The sequence below is a fragment of the Styela clava genome, chromosome 8 (assembly GCF_964204865.1).
Source record: "Styela clava chromosome 8, kaStyClav1.hap1.2, whole genome shotgun sequence".
Classification (NCBI taxonomy): domain Eukaryota; kingdom Metazoa; phylum Chordata; class Ascidiacea; order Stolidobranchia; family Styelidae; genus Styela; species Styela clava.
The window spans coordinates 12,683,280-12,699,501 of record NC_135257.1 but is presented as its reverse complement, the minus strand read 5'-3'; the positions used below and the strand labels follow the sequence as shown (position 1 = coordinate 12,699,501).

The window sequence follows — 16,222 nt, the reverse complement described above, 5'->3', positions numbered from 1 at the left end:
AAAATTTTACCTTCAGCATGTAAATTCCTGAGACTTTGAACTAAATATTACAGAAGCTACACGAAAATTGAGATCATCTTATTGGCCACCGCTGAGCGCCAATAAGGGGTAAACGCTGTCAATCATACGTGAATAAGAATATTTTTTGAACTATTGAAACTCAATTTTTATTGTTTGCGACACTTGTTCCATTAAACCGTTTTAGGCGTCGCGATGGTAAGCGTTAAAGCTTTAGCGCTAAAAGGTCAAAAAGCCAGTTCCTTACTGACCGCTATACGTCATCGATTGGTATCTATTTTTATTTTTTACATTTTATTAAAGTGCGCGATATTTAATTAGAAAAAATGCATTTTATGACCAAATAATGCTGCATCCACCAGGCGCCATTTTTGGTTGTCAAGCGCCTTCCTCCGGGCCCGAGATAAGAGAATGTCGGAATTTGTCGCGGGACATGCAAATAAATCTTTGTCTCATGGGTGCCAATCCCATCAAAATATAGTCATCTGTATATGTTTGATCAAGTTTGAAACATGGCTGAGTGCTAGTGTTATACGTTTGGTCGAGTATAATTTAGCGATAATTCTTTGGCGATGAGATACAGTCTATACAACAAAGCCGTCTAAGTGTATTACCCATATGACAACAACATAAAACGTGAATTGAAGAATGGTACCACGTCCATTGAAATTTTTATTTGAGGGATTTCTGGCTATCACCGCTGTTTATTCAGTTGACCGGAGTGTAAATATATTTTCGGTGGGATAGAACAGCGTGTGGTAGACCGATTTTCGTCGATGTTTGTTATAGGATTAAGGCGGTCAACATTTATGAAAACCCGATGAAAAAATGCCGTTTTTCTCTGTTTGCCTTGGAGTTAGAGCCAATCTAAAAATACAGCTGAATCTCAGAGACGTCTACAACAACGTTACATGCTTGTAAATTTTTCCAATACAACCAAATTCTGATAAGCGAGGTAAACGTGACGCAAACAGTGCTAATACCACAGATCAACTTAAATAAACGTCGCCCGTGATTCGAGTTGAGGCGAAGCGGAAGGTATGGTAACGAATCCTAGCCACAGTCGGTTAATGGATACGTCGTGTATCTGCAAAAATTGTTTGTTTCTCAAACTGTTATATGCGAAATAGTGAAAAGATGAACAGTCTGGCCTTATCTTAGAATCTTAATACCAATTCCGTTGCATTTTGGGTCAAGAAAGTTACAAATTACAAAGCACTCGTTAGCAATCAAAACGACAGTGGCCGAATGGTCGAATGACGTTTCTTAACAGCATTTTTTATTTAGTATGTCATATCACGTGGTTCGATACGTCATAATTTAATACGGCGCCGCATGTTTGTGTACTGAGCGTAGGCGGTTAAAAAATCTCTTTAGATAATGGCGGTTTACTAACGAAACCGCTTTTTATTGAAAAAAATATTTACATTGGCCTTTATAGGTGTGAAATAAGGACGATTTTTATTATGCTCTACAAAAAGAATCGTTTTTTTATTTATTTTTTTAGTTTATGCTTGGTTGCTAATAAGAAAATCTGCGAAATTGAATGACTGAATTTTCAAGTAAAATTTTCGGGATTTCTTTAGAGTAGGGTCGTTACCGGGAACGCAAACACATGACTTGCGACAACACCCCTTGAAAACCGCCATCGGAATGCGGTTCAAAACCATTAGCCCATTGTTTATATATTCGTGCACGTTGCTTATGTTGACCCCGCTACTCAATTTCGAGGTTGATATTATAAAAGCTGTTTGTTTTCGACGAAATAATTTTATTATGTTATGCCATGTAACGCCACATTTTCGCTACAAATTCGAGAGGTTACAAATATTATATTAAACACGTTTTTTGTCGATAAGTCTCGTAAAAATCACGTCGACCATCAATAATTATAACTGCATTGGTAAAACGATATTTGTATTGCTGTCGTAAATTGGGAGAATATAAATTTTCTCCCTGTCAATTTCTTTTGTGGGGTTAAAGGTCACAAATTCTGTAGTAGGCCTATAGTTGCTAACACAGTACACAAAGATTTCACTAAATTGATGAAAAGTATCAAATACACACAGTGAATCGAACATTTTTCCTCTAAATATGTCGTAATGTAGACTTCAGAATATTCTCGGTATTAAGTATTCGTAACTCTTTTTTAATAATTTAATCTCTATATTTCCCTAATCTCACCATTCGCATCAACACTATCAATAGAATCATTTCGTATGCGGTGCAGATTCGAAGTCTTCACCTGATTTTCAAAGTACAATTCTGGAAGGCCGGTAAATTATAGATATGTCTTCATGCCATATAACTAATAAAAATAAATGATGCTTTATTATACATGGTTACACTATACACCTATTTCAATGAGTATACACTTAACCCTTATCGTGGGGTAATTCTTTGCCGTGACAGAGGACTCGCACTTTTAAATTATAGATCCGGTCCGGTTAAAATTTTTACATTTCATTGAGTTGGTAGTTGGATTCGAAACTAACTCTAAAGTGTAAAAGAGTACAAGCAAATAATGAATAATTTTAGAACTAGATAATCGTTAGATAATAGTGGCTGCTTGTATACAGGACCTTGTTCAGAGCGAACGGCGTGAATGACGTCGTATAAAAAATAGAATTTTTCCCCTCACACCGACGAGCTTGTCGAAATATACACTGAAAATTTATATACTCCGTGTACCCCTCGGCTCTCAAAGATTACTTCAATAGAGTTCAAACAAATGTCGTGGAAAATCTAATGTTAAATGAGTATAGTCGGTAATGTTGTTTATACCTATCTTTTCTAATTCGTCACTCCTGCAATTTTTACTTTCTATACTGACCTTTCGGTTGACTGGAAAACGCGCGATTTCTCGATATACGTACGCATCATGGTAAGAGTATCGTTACATTAATAATATGTAATTTGCGTATATTAGTATGTAAAATATTTTTGGTTTTGTCAGAAGCGACAATTTGTCTGCAAAGCACTAATGATTTTTGTTGGCGAAACACGATCTCTATTTTCAGACCCATTTTTTTTGGGTTCTATCTATCCACCCACAGTTACCGCGTTTGTTCCATTTCCAGGGTCGCGATCAAGCATTTGTATACGCTTATGAAATCATTCTTCTGACGCGCGTTTTTGATGCCATACCAATACAACATTGTGTTGTATACAACGTAACGCATTTTCTTTGTTGTTTTCATACAAATATTAATATTCTATACAGAGATATGTGTTTGATGATGATTTTTTCGGATAGGGTGAACATGCATTCCGAAAGCCTCATTTTTTCAGTCGGCCTATGACGCCAATGAAAATGCATATTGTTGTTTGCATGCAAACTTTCGATTGCGTGACTGATTAATCAGAATTCGTAACTATTTATCTATTTTTTTTTTGTGCAACTAACTTTGATCGTGGGTGTATTTTGCAGTGGTCTTATGATGTCTCACTGACTCTTGCTTCATAGTTGGGTTTTACCTATGGCCCGGTATAGAACAAAGTTTGGTACTCCCGTAGTGTGTGTACCAGGTTAGGGTTGGGCCATAATTCTATTCCTATTTTCCTTATTTTAATTCTATTACGAGTTCGGGGTTTGTCCGTGTTATCCCATTGAATATCCCCCCTGCCCATCGGTTTCAGTCCCTTTACGCAACTTGATGTGAAGGAGGCGAACAAAATTAGTGACCTCCATTGCACTTCTGGAGCGCCCAAAGTTTATCACCGTTCCTTAAGTCGAAGAAAGAAGTTGATCGTTTTTATACTTTTTATGGATGGATAATGCTGTATGAATAATAATGATCAGCTGAACAATACATGGTTTGCTCTACAAATTCCATCATGTTTCTGGCATTCAGTGCATTGCGTTGCATTCAGAGCATTGTGTGTTAATCAACATTCTTATTTGAAGGAAATACGTCATATATCTTCCCATAACCAGTCGAACATTTGAAAAAAAAAAATTTTTACAGCTTGCTTTCGGGTTTTAATTTGAAACACAGCCACAAACACTAATTGTAAACATGATTTACAACTTACACATCGATTTTGAATAACAACAGATCCACATTGCCCGAAATTTTATACGTTTTTTTTTTGATTGGAGTAAGTTACTTAAAATCCTCATCTTCAAATGAACAATCTTCAAGTTGCGGTCGGTGTTATTTATAACCTTCTCACAACTGTGGGAATCGTATTCACCTAGGTCGGGGGTGTGCAACCTGCGGCCCGCGGGCCAAATGCGGCTCTCAGGTTAAAATTGTGCGGCCCGCGCAGAAGTGCCAATTTTGAATGAGGTTCTGCCAGCGATTTGGTACATGCAAGTAATTCTAATCTCTTTGCGAGTCCAATTTATTATATATGCCCATGAGTATGACTTCACAATGCCGATACAGCTGGCTTGTGCAGACAACGCATGTCACAAGATCAATAACCAAAGTTTTTGTGCCTGCTACTATATAGGCATAGCTCAGGGGTGGGCAACCCCTGGCACGCGAACTTGGCACGAGAACCCATTTATTCGGCACGCGAGTGAGGCATCAGAAACGAGATCATTCTCTTTCAGATAAAAAGTTTCGAGGCACTGATTTATCTGATGAAGCTCGGTGTTTGTTTATTCATTATCGTTTGTTAACAATCTGTTATTCATTTAAAATTTTGAACTCTTTTTGTCTTTTCATGACATATGGCTACAAAGAAATATATTATGACGTAACAACTGAGTTAGCTCTTTATGAATTGTGACGAGACATAGCAGCATTCATTGGGGGGTTCATTGTTACGTAATATATAGTCTGTGTCACCATTTTTCTTCATTTCTGATTTATTTATGAAGTTGTACAGCTCATGTTGGTTAGAGTTACTTGCTCACTTACTGAAATAAATTGATTTCGAAAGAAATATAAGCAATTATAGAAGGGAATACATGAGAGAAGAGCAGTAACGAACTATCGCGTGATTGGGAAGCCATTCCCGAGAATTTTTCGTGTCTCAAAAACTTTGCAACTGCATGTTTTTATCTACATATGCTTGTGATTTTCTGTTCTCAGTTATGAACTTTATTAAGTCTCATAACAGGAGTAGCCTGAAAGATTAAACCAGTAGTTCGTAACTTTTTTTCAATGTAAATCTCTATCAACGGCAATGCAGTAGAAGAAGTCTCTATTATATAGAATGAGAAAAGTAATCGAATCTATTTGTAGGACTGATATTTTCCCGAATAGTGAATCTGTTTGTAGCTTACATGTTTAGAAGGTTTATTATTGTGTATTTTTGTTTTTAATTTTGGTCGGCACGCGGAAGAATTTTGTCGTTAAATTTAGCCGATTTGGGCACGCGAGCCGGAAAAGGTTGCCCACCCCTGATATAGCTTATGGTAAATGAAGGTGCGGCCCGCGGTTTCACCCAGTTATTTCTATCTGGCCCTCCTGTATTAAAGGTTGCACACCCCTGACCTAGGTTAACCCGGCCTTCTTATTAGATGTTATCATTTCTTTGATATTCAACCCGATCCTATGAAGGTCAAATTCACGTAAACAATCTTTTATTGGTCATTCTTTTTTGGCTACTGGATACAACGAATTTTGATGACACTGGCTTTGAACCTCGTCGATGCGGGTCACTTATGAAACCGGATATGGGTATCCGATGAATTGTCCGGATATACAAAGCCCAAAATGAGGGAGATTAATTTGATGTATAAAATATCTGATATAACATATATGGTCGGGCTTGATTTTTATTAACGGATTAAGTGAGATCAAATGCAATACGTGGATGCATGAACGAAATTGAATCGTTTTATTGTTGACCATGCGGTTAACTTTTCAGGTATCGACCTTCTGACACCGATCGTAGACTTACGCCGCTAATGATGCAATAATCGGCCCTAAATTGTCATACATAGAGCGGGAAGGCAACCCTTTGAAACTGGAAACCCAGATCTTTATCTTTAGGGATATCACCTGATGTGGCACGTTTCAACAAGGTTACCTTCGATTTAGCGCAATAGTATTTCGACCCGTTTCAATATTTAAGCCGTAACTGTGTCTTTCGTATGAGTCGAAATGTGTCGCAACCTTTCCAAATCCCCGACTAGCAAATCGTGTTCTTTATTACCTGTTTAACATAGTTAAGCACCATTTGACAACATGTTAGTCGTTAAAGCGCTAGTAGTCATTCCATTTTTCGTTAAATACACGAGGCAAGTTTAGCTAAATTTGTTGTCAAGAATCTGCCTTCGGGACCCGAACAGCGACCAAGCCGTTGTCTTTACTTCTGCCAATCTTTGGCTACATATATGGTTAATATTTCCTTATTTGTGTAGAAAATTTGCATGCCTTCAAAACATTTCCCCGAATTCCAAATTGAAATTATTTTTGAAACAACAGTTTATATTGTTTATGAACTTTGATCTTTGTCATTTTCTCATAGCTACCAAATATGGTCATATATTCGGGCAGGTGTGGCATAAATATCTTGATAAAGCCACGTTCGAATGCTTGTTTATTTATATGCAGTATTAATTCTCTTGTTTTCGTGTTAGATCAGTATTGTTGTACAACGGTAAAGCCCATCCCTAAACCCTGTCACATGACATTTGAAAATATGGAGAACTTTCATGTTCCCATGGCCGAGCGTGGCCGTTATTAAAATTGAGGCTCGGAAGAGAGAATAATTTCTATCTGCTAACGTGAGAGTTGAAACGTTAAAAATAGTGAACGAGAAACGGGTTTATTTTACCTGGAGCTGGTCTGAAATATAGAAACGCTGAACTAGATCAATCACGATTGTAAATGATTTTTTATTGAAATTGCGACATTCTAAGGATTGAAAGTAAGATTCAAATATCTGGTTCGTGCATGCCAAAATAAATAAACATTTGCTAAAAATAATCCCATACGAAGATATATTTTTGATACCCGTGGGCTTTTCTCCTGCTCGCAACAAACGAGCAGAATTGTGTGCGTGATAAAATGCACATATGCTTGATTTTTATTTTGATATTGACAAAACCGGATATTTTACTATTCCGAATACATTCTGAGAAAAAAAATTCGAAAATGTATTATTGAATACATTCTAAATTGGGGGCAGGTTCATGTGGAAAATAACATCAATCACTGTATCTTTAGGTAGATCTGAAATCTGAAACGACGTTAATCAAAAAATCATTGTTTTCTCTGTGTTGATTGTTACAAGTTTGAGATATTGTACGTTTAGATCCGCTTGTCTAATGGCTCAAAATCCCTGATTTCTTAAGAATGTTCTTCATTTACTATAACAAATATAATGAATTTCGAGTATTCGATTCGTTTTTGACATCCCCGGTAGTAAGTAATAATGTTGAATTCAATTTTCAGGGTCTCCTGGAAGATCACGAGAACTTGGATTCCTTGGAAAAAATAAAATACGGAGGTAAAGTAGCGTTTATTTTACATTATGAGGACATGTAGAAATAGCAATGAAACACCTGCATTCCAATAGATCAATAATGTTGAATTTTGATTCACGGGTAATTTCAAAAATATTATGTCATTCAAGATATGTTAAACTAAATTTGGTATAAAACACAATTTGATAGAAAATTGGAATGGAGGAAGGTCCTTTAATATTTTCACAATGTTAAATTTTTTGTAAGGACTACTTAATGCTTTTACGTAAAATCTTCAGTTATATATGACGTACTTCATACGATTGAGTGCGCTGCAGCCAGAGCCGCGAAGTCGAATCATCAGTGGTAATTACGAGGCATTCGAATAACCGACTCGGGTTATAGAAATTTAAACTCCGATTCCCGAAAAAACTTTGATTACAAAAACCTTATCATTTCAAAGCTTTTTCAATCTTCATTGGGTCATACTCAACCGATTTCCAATACAGCCATCATTGAGCGATTTGAAAAAAGCATGACAGGATGCCAGATAATGCTCACCCATTGCACGAATTGTACCATAACAAAACATGGTTAATGATTTTGTGGGAATTTGTTATTTGTTTCAAGTCCAGAGTAATATATTTTTTGGTAATATGCGTATAACAACCAATATAAGTTTTCATAAACAATGAAATGTTTTGAATTTGAGTTATTTAAGTCATTTATTTTGTAATTTTGTAATAAAAGTTGTTTATGGTTTATCATAAATCTTTCTTTGAAGTCTTCCCTAACACCGTCTGTTGTGTTTTGATACGGAACGTGTCGTTCTGCAAATTAGCAGTTTCTAGTCCCCGACTCCAGACTATATTGAATTTTTCGTTCATGTGGAAATGCACTTCTCTTCAACGTTAGAATGAAAGCCATACGTGTGTCGGCTGTTCTGTTTTGGTATCTGTATTTCAATGCCTATTGGGGTAGGCCATTCCTTAACCTTTTTAACATTTGGTAACTATGAGTACCCAGTCCAGTATAATGCAGTGTTACATAAGCATCTGTATTGGATGGCCAGAGTAATTCCCACCTAACAAGCGTGTAACAATTATGCCGATTCTATCTGTCTGTCTGTGGCAAGATTCATCCAATTGACCAGAATCTAATTATGTGAAGCTGTGGAACTATATTGAACAAAACCTCGAAATTCTATCGCTATATCATTCATCATAAATTGAACATATTCAGGTGATGGTATGGAACTTATTGTCGGAGATTATTTGTAGTATGTTCGGCTAAATAGCACTCGCCACATCCTATCAATTGAGTAGATAAATAAAAAATAAATTTCTAATCTAAACAGCGAAAATACAAAAATGCATTTTATGCTCATATTTATTTATTCAATAATTGGCTTACACAACGATTTAATTAATGTCGAGACCAGAATGGCCGATGACTCCACGTATACGTGTTTAATGGAGGATATTGCAAAACCTCTTGTTTTGAGTTTACGCTAATTTCCAATTCCAAAACCAGATAAGATTGTTATGCTTGCTGTGGCACAATCGTATTTATAAAGATAATAGATTTTTCACTTTCCAAACCAATGTGATCTACCTACTGATATCTCCTTGTTCCATTCGGTAATATACATAAACATCATGTATTAGCATTTAGCAATAAACTATGTGTTCTGTACTGTCGCTAGACTCGCTACCACAGTATTGCGACTCTTCAACTGCAAGTCTTTGAAAATCACAGAAAAATGAAGTCAAACTCAACTTTCGATTTTGCTATTTTCGTATCCGTTTTAAAAAGTATTGAAAAATGCATTTTTAATTTTCATCAAATCCGCAGCTAACTTAAAATTCGATATCTCAAAAATGCTATGTCACACTTGTTCCACTTCGCGTACATTTGGGACAAACTGTTAAAGTATTAGGAAGTGGTATCCATCCAATTGGGTTAAGGTGGATAGGTATTATCTTTTGGCAGTAGTTTATGGGGTATTCTAATAACGTAAGATTGGTATAAGTGTGGTACACGACATTTTCGAGAAATCCATTTGAATTCGTCAGACATTTACATGGAATACACAACGTGTCTTTACGAGCGTTTTCTCTGAACAAGGCTTGAAACACGCTGCCTCGGGGTGAAAAGTCGGGATGAGCTACTATTATTTTATTGTGGAAAGATCCTGATATTTCCGGTGCCGCACATTCACTCACTCAAGGGGTGTGTGGTGGTGCTGCGAATTGCTATCCGACTCCAGTTTACACAGCCAAATCATCTATGAATATGCATTCTGTCTTAATCGAACGGTATTAAGCTCATCACGTTCGGAGTGTAAACTGATAGTTTTAAATTTCGGTTGCGTGTTTCCGATTAACGTTTGAAAGCAAAAATCCGTCATCTGCTCTATTATTTCACTTCATTTTGTTCATTAAGTTTGCCTTCAGCGAGTTCACAAAAGTTTTCCGATCTCGCCAGTTTGTTTTACAAATATCTATTCCACAGTTTTTTGCTGTTTAATAATCATGACAATTCGAAAATTATTGTTTTGATTATAAGTTCATCTGGCATAAATGAATCACGAAACTCGTTAACCAAACGATGTTTTAAATTATCTTAAATAAACACAAGCGGGAGCCATTGTTTGCTAGATCTTTTTGCGGCAGCGGTCTAAATCTACGATTGAAATCTATCGTGTAATTTAGCTGTTTTGTATATTCTTCCCACAAAAACATATGGTTGCGATTCGCTGTTCTTTGTCGGTGACATTACAGATGTGTTTAAACTTTTGAACTCCGATGATTGAAATTATTGTTTTTTCATGTTTCTTCAATTTCTCATTTTCACCGTGGATTATTGAACAAAAAGTGAAATCATGAATCGTTTTTCTAAATTGTTGTTGTTGTCAGGTATTTTCTTGCTGTTGATGTGAAGAATAGCTTTTATCCGCAACTGATGGATCAATCTATTTCAAATTTTAGTACATAAAGATGGTCGAAGGCGCTATAGAAAGATATTTGAAAAAAATTCAATTTGCTTTCACTTTATTTCTCCTGTATGACCCGAAATTCGGTACTCCCGAGGTATGTGAACCAAGATGCCGGACACCGGAACGTATTATGTGTGTACCAGGTTGGGGTTAGGCCATAATATTATTCCAATTTTCCTTATTTTAGTTCTATTACGAGTTCGGGGACTAACCAAGCGACTCTCGTAGTATTCAAGCCTGAAATTATGGCCTAACCCTAACCTGGTACACATACTACGTTCCGGTGTCCGCCATCTTGGTTCACATACTTGCCAGAAATTTTGCTGATTTATGTTGACTAAAACTTTTTATTAAATATCGAAACACTTTATTCTGTCACGCTTATCCGTGGATTTTTTCAGCAAGTCTTTACCTACTGCTACGATACGTGACCTTCGTGCCCATGTATATGCGCATCGCTCTCTTGTTAATAATAATGATTCTTTTGTATTCAACTAATTCAAATTGATTTTTCAACAAAATTGACTTTATTGCAGGTGGAAAGTCTTATACAAACTGTTGGGTATTTTGACGCACGTTATGGCACTCATTGTTGCATTTCGAATTTCAATATATGTTTCTGTTATAACTCCAAGGCAAATGGAGACGGTGGACTAAATGAGCCCACAAAATCATGATCAACACAGATTTTTTTATTTAATTTATTAAAGCAATGTTTACCACTAAAACTTTAAGGCCATGTTTAACATGGTGATGTATATTCCATAAAACGTTCTTCATATTTGGTCCGCAATATTTGGTTTATAAGATGATGCGCGGTCATGTCAAAAGGTTATCTTTTGGGTGATCGTTGTCTGCTTCCGAGTCATGTCATGATTATAATCCCAGGAATTTGTTCATTTTGCATTCTGATTATTTATCCAAGTCAACTGTATACAGATTAAAAATCAAAATAAATAAATCTAATTTTATATATTTTCAGTTTCATGACTGTATACGGATTGAAAATAGTAATAAATGAATCGATTTTATATATTTCCAGTTTCGTTCATTTACACACGTCTCTTGCTGTGTTTGTTCTTGATTTAACTCAGATTTTGGCTAATGTCCCTGGGCATTCTCTATATCAGGGCTACTCAACTGGCGGACCGCGATCCGAATGGACCTTTCGGGTATTCGATTCGGACCGCGCCTAATTCTTCATTTTGGACCATTAATTAACCCCACTTTTGAAGTTACCATTTATAAAATCACTTTTATTGATTTAAATATACACGAAAAGAACTATAACGGCATAACAACCAACCTTGATCATGTAATAATCATTAGTCGCTCGAGGAAGTGCGTGTTTAAGGATGCCGAAATATAAATTCTGGAAAGACCGGACCCATATATTTTTGAAGTTTTGTATGCGGACCTTCGGTAAAAATAGTTGAGTAGCCCTGCTCTATATGACCTTTTTCGATATTTAAATTTTTCGTATAATAATGCCTAAAACAGCGGTTTTTGTTTGTGCGGCGCCAAATTATAAGGGAAAAAACTCATGGTGCACTTACACGAAAAAAAATGCTGCTTTCAAATAAAACTCTAATTTTGTGTTCGTTAATGTATCATTCATGTCTTTTAAAGTCTGTAAACATGTAGGTCTACGGAATAAAAGCAAAAGGTAAATTCTTTTTCCTCATTTCTGTCTGATTTTCCTTTGAAGGACTAAAAAAAATCAGTCGTGTTCGCTAAACTCGATTCAGCAGATAAATAAACTACAGCTCACGAAATTACAGCAAGTATAGTGTCTATATCTATTGTTACGTAACAATACACTCTGCAACAGAAAGTGAACGATATAGAATGGTAAAATGGATTTATTAGTTCACACACACATCATTTTAAGTAAGAAACAATAAAACATTCATAATGAATAAAATATTCAATCATATTTCAGTTATGTTTAACACAATTCTGTTATTTTTCGGCGCACGTTTGACAAATCGTTGCACATTTTGTGAACCGTTGGCCTAAAACAAGTTCCCAATCTAAAATGAAAACATTACCGGTATAGAACTTTTCATTACCGAACCTAAGTCTAATCGTTACTTGATTTTCACGTTTCAATGTTCCTATTTTGTCATCGTTTGTTTGAATATAAAACGATTAAGTAAATGAACGGATTTCATGATAAACATCACTAACGTACAGGCAAGCCCGAATCCCTCAAGTTTAGTAATCTAACGAAACAAACAAATATCATACAGTTTTCCACGTCTCTCTGTGTAAAGGGTGTCGAATGGTACCGCTTTTCTTCCAGGTTTACAATATTGATCGTAATTACTGGCATTTTTTAGTTTACATCTCCCTGCTTTATTCAGCGTAGTTAAGAAAGATATTTGTGTTTTTGTTGCAGGTGACGTTATTTCGAAGACCAAGAAAGCTGTAGCTCTATCTTCAAGTCGTTTATATACCCTAGCTTTTCTACGAGGTGCATTGTTGTTCTTCGACCAACCAAACTCATCTAAAGTCATCACGAATGGCGACGTCAGCAGTACCACTGTTTCCAATTTTTGCACCTCGGATTAGGATGTATGTAGTCTAATTCTCAATTTGGATTTACGTGACCTAATCGTTGCCTATTGTGTGCATACTATTCTCGGTACTTCCGTAGTGTGTGTACCGGGTTAGGGTTAGGCCATAATTTTATTCCGATTTTCCTTATTTTAGTTCTATTACGAGTTCGGGGTCTTTCTATGTTAGCCAAGTGAACATCCCCTGCCTATAGGTTTCAGTCCCTTTACATAACTTGATGTAAAAGACACGAACGAAATTAGTTATCTCCATATTGGTACACATACTTCTGAGGCGCCCGATTCTCTGCATTTACGAAGGTTCACACTTTAGAACTAGGAGTGTTCTGAGTCTTTGCACCGGGTGGTTTGGGCATAGTATTGAATTATCAATATTCATGTTAAAATGGCATTCATAGTACTCGATTATCGGTAAATGTGTTTATTATTCCTTGTTAGCGAACTATCCAATGCTGGTGAACTTATTTTGCTTTCACATTATATTCACTACAAGTACAGTACATCACTCCATGTGCCATGTATCATTGTTGCAAATGTCTCTTCATCGTTTTTTCTCACTCGTTTGTAAAATTTTAGTGTAGTCATTTGTGAAGTCTAAATGTATTGTGGCACCTATAACTAGTCATAGTAGCGCACAAATTCTGTTTTAATATTATTCAATATTTATTTTTATTGTTTCGAACTTAGTGGATTAGTCCTAAACACCCCTACTGTGTTGATTTCTCTGGAATGTACAATTTTTTACAGAGCAAAATATATGTACCATATTTTCAAGTCGACTATACATGTAGTCTTTCGGTTTCAGTTTAGTTAAAAAAAAGAATACAGTAGTCGATTTATCGCAGAAATAGTTATTGTCAGGTTCATGAGCATCTCGACTCCCGGAGTTAATCTTACTTTCGATTAAACTAAATTGAGCGCTTTTGAAAAATTATCCTCTGGTAATGTATACCGGCAATTAATCAATCGCCTGAATTAATAAACCGGTGTTATGACACGATTTAATTGTTATCTTTAAAATTCGCCGTGCACTTGCGTTTCGTTACCATACTTACCATCCATATGGCTTTCGTAAATATAGACCTGGAGTCTGGTAGTCGTTACCCACTGGAAAAATGTTTCCAACTTGGGAGGAATTTTGTATTTATATCAGCTGTAGTATTACTAATGTTATTTAGTTTATTACTACAATACTTATTCGTGAACACATATGAAACTACCTGTCCTAAACTGTACAAAAACGAGAGTGCAACTTGCGCATAACGCTAGCTACGAATCCAATGAGCATTGGGTAAATAAAGTAATTTTGAGCATAGTATGGGGGAAATAAGAGTTCCAAAGTAGGCAAAGGAAGAGATTTAATGACAAAGATTGGGAATCACTGCCATAGGGTATTTCTATTATTCCGCATTTACTTTGCGAAGCTTCCTATCAGTATTTTATAATTCGCAGCATAGAGTTTGACTTGGCAAGGTTCCTTGATAAGTTTTATCTGGATTGATGGATAATATTCCATCGTTTTCGTTTCTAATCGTATTGATGTGACCGATGCATGTATGAACCCGATATTTTTTAGTATGGGAAGTTTTCATAATTATGTATATGGATGATGACTTTATCCTACCAATCTTCGAGAGATTCCCCCTTTACCACCAACACAGAAGCCTTGCCATTTCTTGGTAGAGTATACATTAACGTACAGACTTCATTACAAGAAAGTTACATTATCTCGTCCCCATCCTTTCACTTAAACGTCGACCATTTGAAAATCTGGCGCTGAAACGTTTCAATTTTCTGGCCAAAAGCACTTAAGGCACTCGCTGTGATAAAATAATGCAATTATCGAAGTGCCAGCTAAGTGATCTTCCTCGTATGGAAAATGTTAGCATCGCTTTGGTTTTCTATCTACTTAGCGGCATACTGTGTCATACCATGGGGGATTTTCGCAGGGTGAAGAGTGGTAAAAATTCTGCCGATTTACACAAACAGTGACCGAAATGCGAGCAAACTTAGATATACTGATTCAGGATATAGTTTTCTTGTTAGTACCGATTGAACACTTTTTGTTAGATCATTCACAAGACTTGTAAAGCTGTTTGTTATGAGAAGGTGTTTCAATAATTATCTTGGTTTGGTTGACTCATATGACACTTTCACCAGTAGCTACTTAGTACGTAAAATGCTATCACAATGTTTTGTAGTTCTTTTTAACTAAAGTATAGTCGTTAGACAACGTAAGTTTCATAAAAACGTTCGGATTGATGAAATGAATTTGACTAAACCAGTCCACGATAACTTTAATAAGAATATCGGAACGGCAGACAATAAACTGTAGTCCGTCAGAGAGTCGTGAATATGACGCCAATATATATTATGACGTCATAAATCGTGTAAGTTTCGCAGTAAATTCCTTTCAGGTACAGTATATCTGGCCGCCGCATTGAGTGTATGCGCTTAAAATGTTAGAGAAGTATTAAATTTGTACGATGGTATTGTCGTGCATAACAAATTTTTAAGCATGTGCTAGCTAGAACTCTCATATTATAATTATTTACGATCATTATCACCATTATTATTGAAACTGTCAACGAATGCAAAATTTATCAGAGCTATTAAGCGACATTATTGTAGTTAAAATTTGCCTGAAGCCAGTAACCAAAACAGAATTTATTATTGACAACACTTTCACTAGCTATGAGAAAAGCTCCTTTTTATAGTTTGTTAATGTAAACTGCGTAACGTAAGTTAGATATTTGTAACTAGAGGAATGGTTCACTCCTCCGCTGTACGCGACGTTTGTCAGACTGAATATACACGATATTTGGATTACAATAATGGGACGTAGGAAAAACGTTTGCAGCACATAGCAAGCGAGCAAGTTCAAAAGCCTCTCTCGTTATCTACGATGTCGTTAACTGGCGGACATCTGAAGTAAGTGAAAAAGTCTATCTTATGCAATATTAATTAAAACAGTGTGTTGTTTCGCACTATCTTGTTCCACAGTCCACGGCCGCTTTGTGGTCCTGCATATAATACACAATGCAATTAAAACAGAAACGTCGACGGCGTAGACTAACTAAATCAGTGTTTCACATAAGTTTAGTTATTATGTATATAAGTTGACCGATATTGAATAAGAAACGGAAAGCGCGAGTTCAAAATTGTATTGTAGTGGTCCTAACTTAATTGGTAGAAGTGCAGGAAATGATGTACTACGATTTTAAACGGTGTCGCGGCTCGCCAAGAACAAAACTTTAC

General features: G+C 36.0%; 1 protein-coding gene and 1 long non-coding RNA gene across 3 annotated transcripts in view; both read left to right on the top strand.

The window, feature by feature from the left end:
* The window catches only part of LOC120345316 (S phase cyclin A-associated protein in the endoplasmic reticulum-like), a 76,678-nt gene extending 62,940 nt beyond the window's left edge, over positions 1–13,738 (top strand). For both annotated transcript variants that reach the window (XM_039414714.2, XM_039414715.2), the window contains exons 32-33: positions 7,377–7,431; positions 12,787–13,738. In XM_039414714.2, the coding sequence (XP_039270648.2) occupies positions 7,377–7,431; positions 12,787–12,959 (228 nt within the window). In that variant the 3' untranslated portion in view covers positions 12,960–13,738. The remainder of the gene's footprint in view (positions 1–7,376; positions 7,432–12,786) is intronic.
* Positions 13,739–15,652: 1,914 nt separating this feature from the next.
* LOC120345903 (uncharacterized) overlaps positions 15,653–16,222 on the top strand; it is a 39,226-nt gene continuing 38,656 nt past the window's right edge. The window contains exon 1 of the long non-coding RNA XR_005569931.2: positions 15,653–15,895. This is a non-coding gene — a long non-coding RNA (uncharacterized LOC120345903). The remainder of the gene's footprint in view (positions 15,896–16,222) is intronic.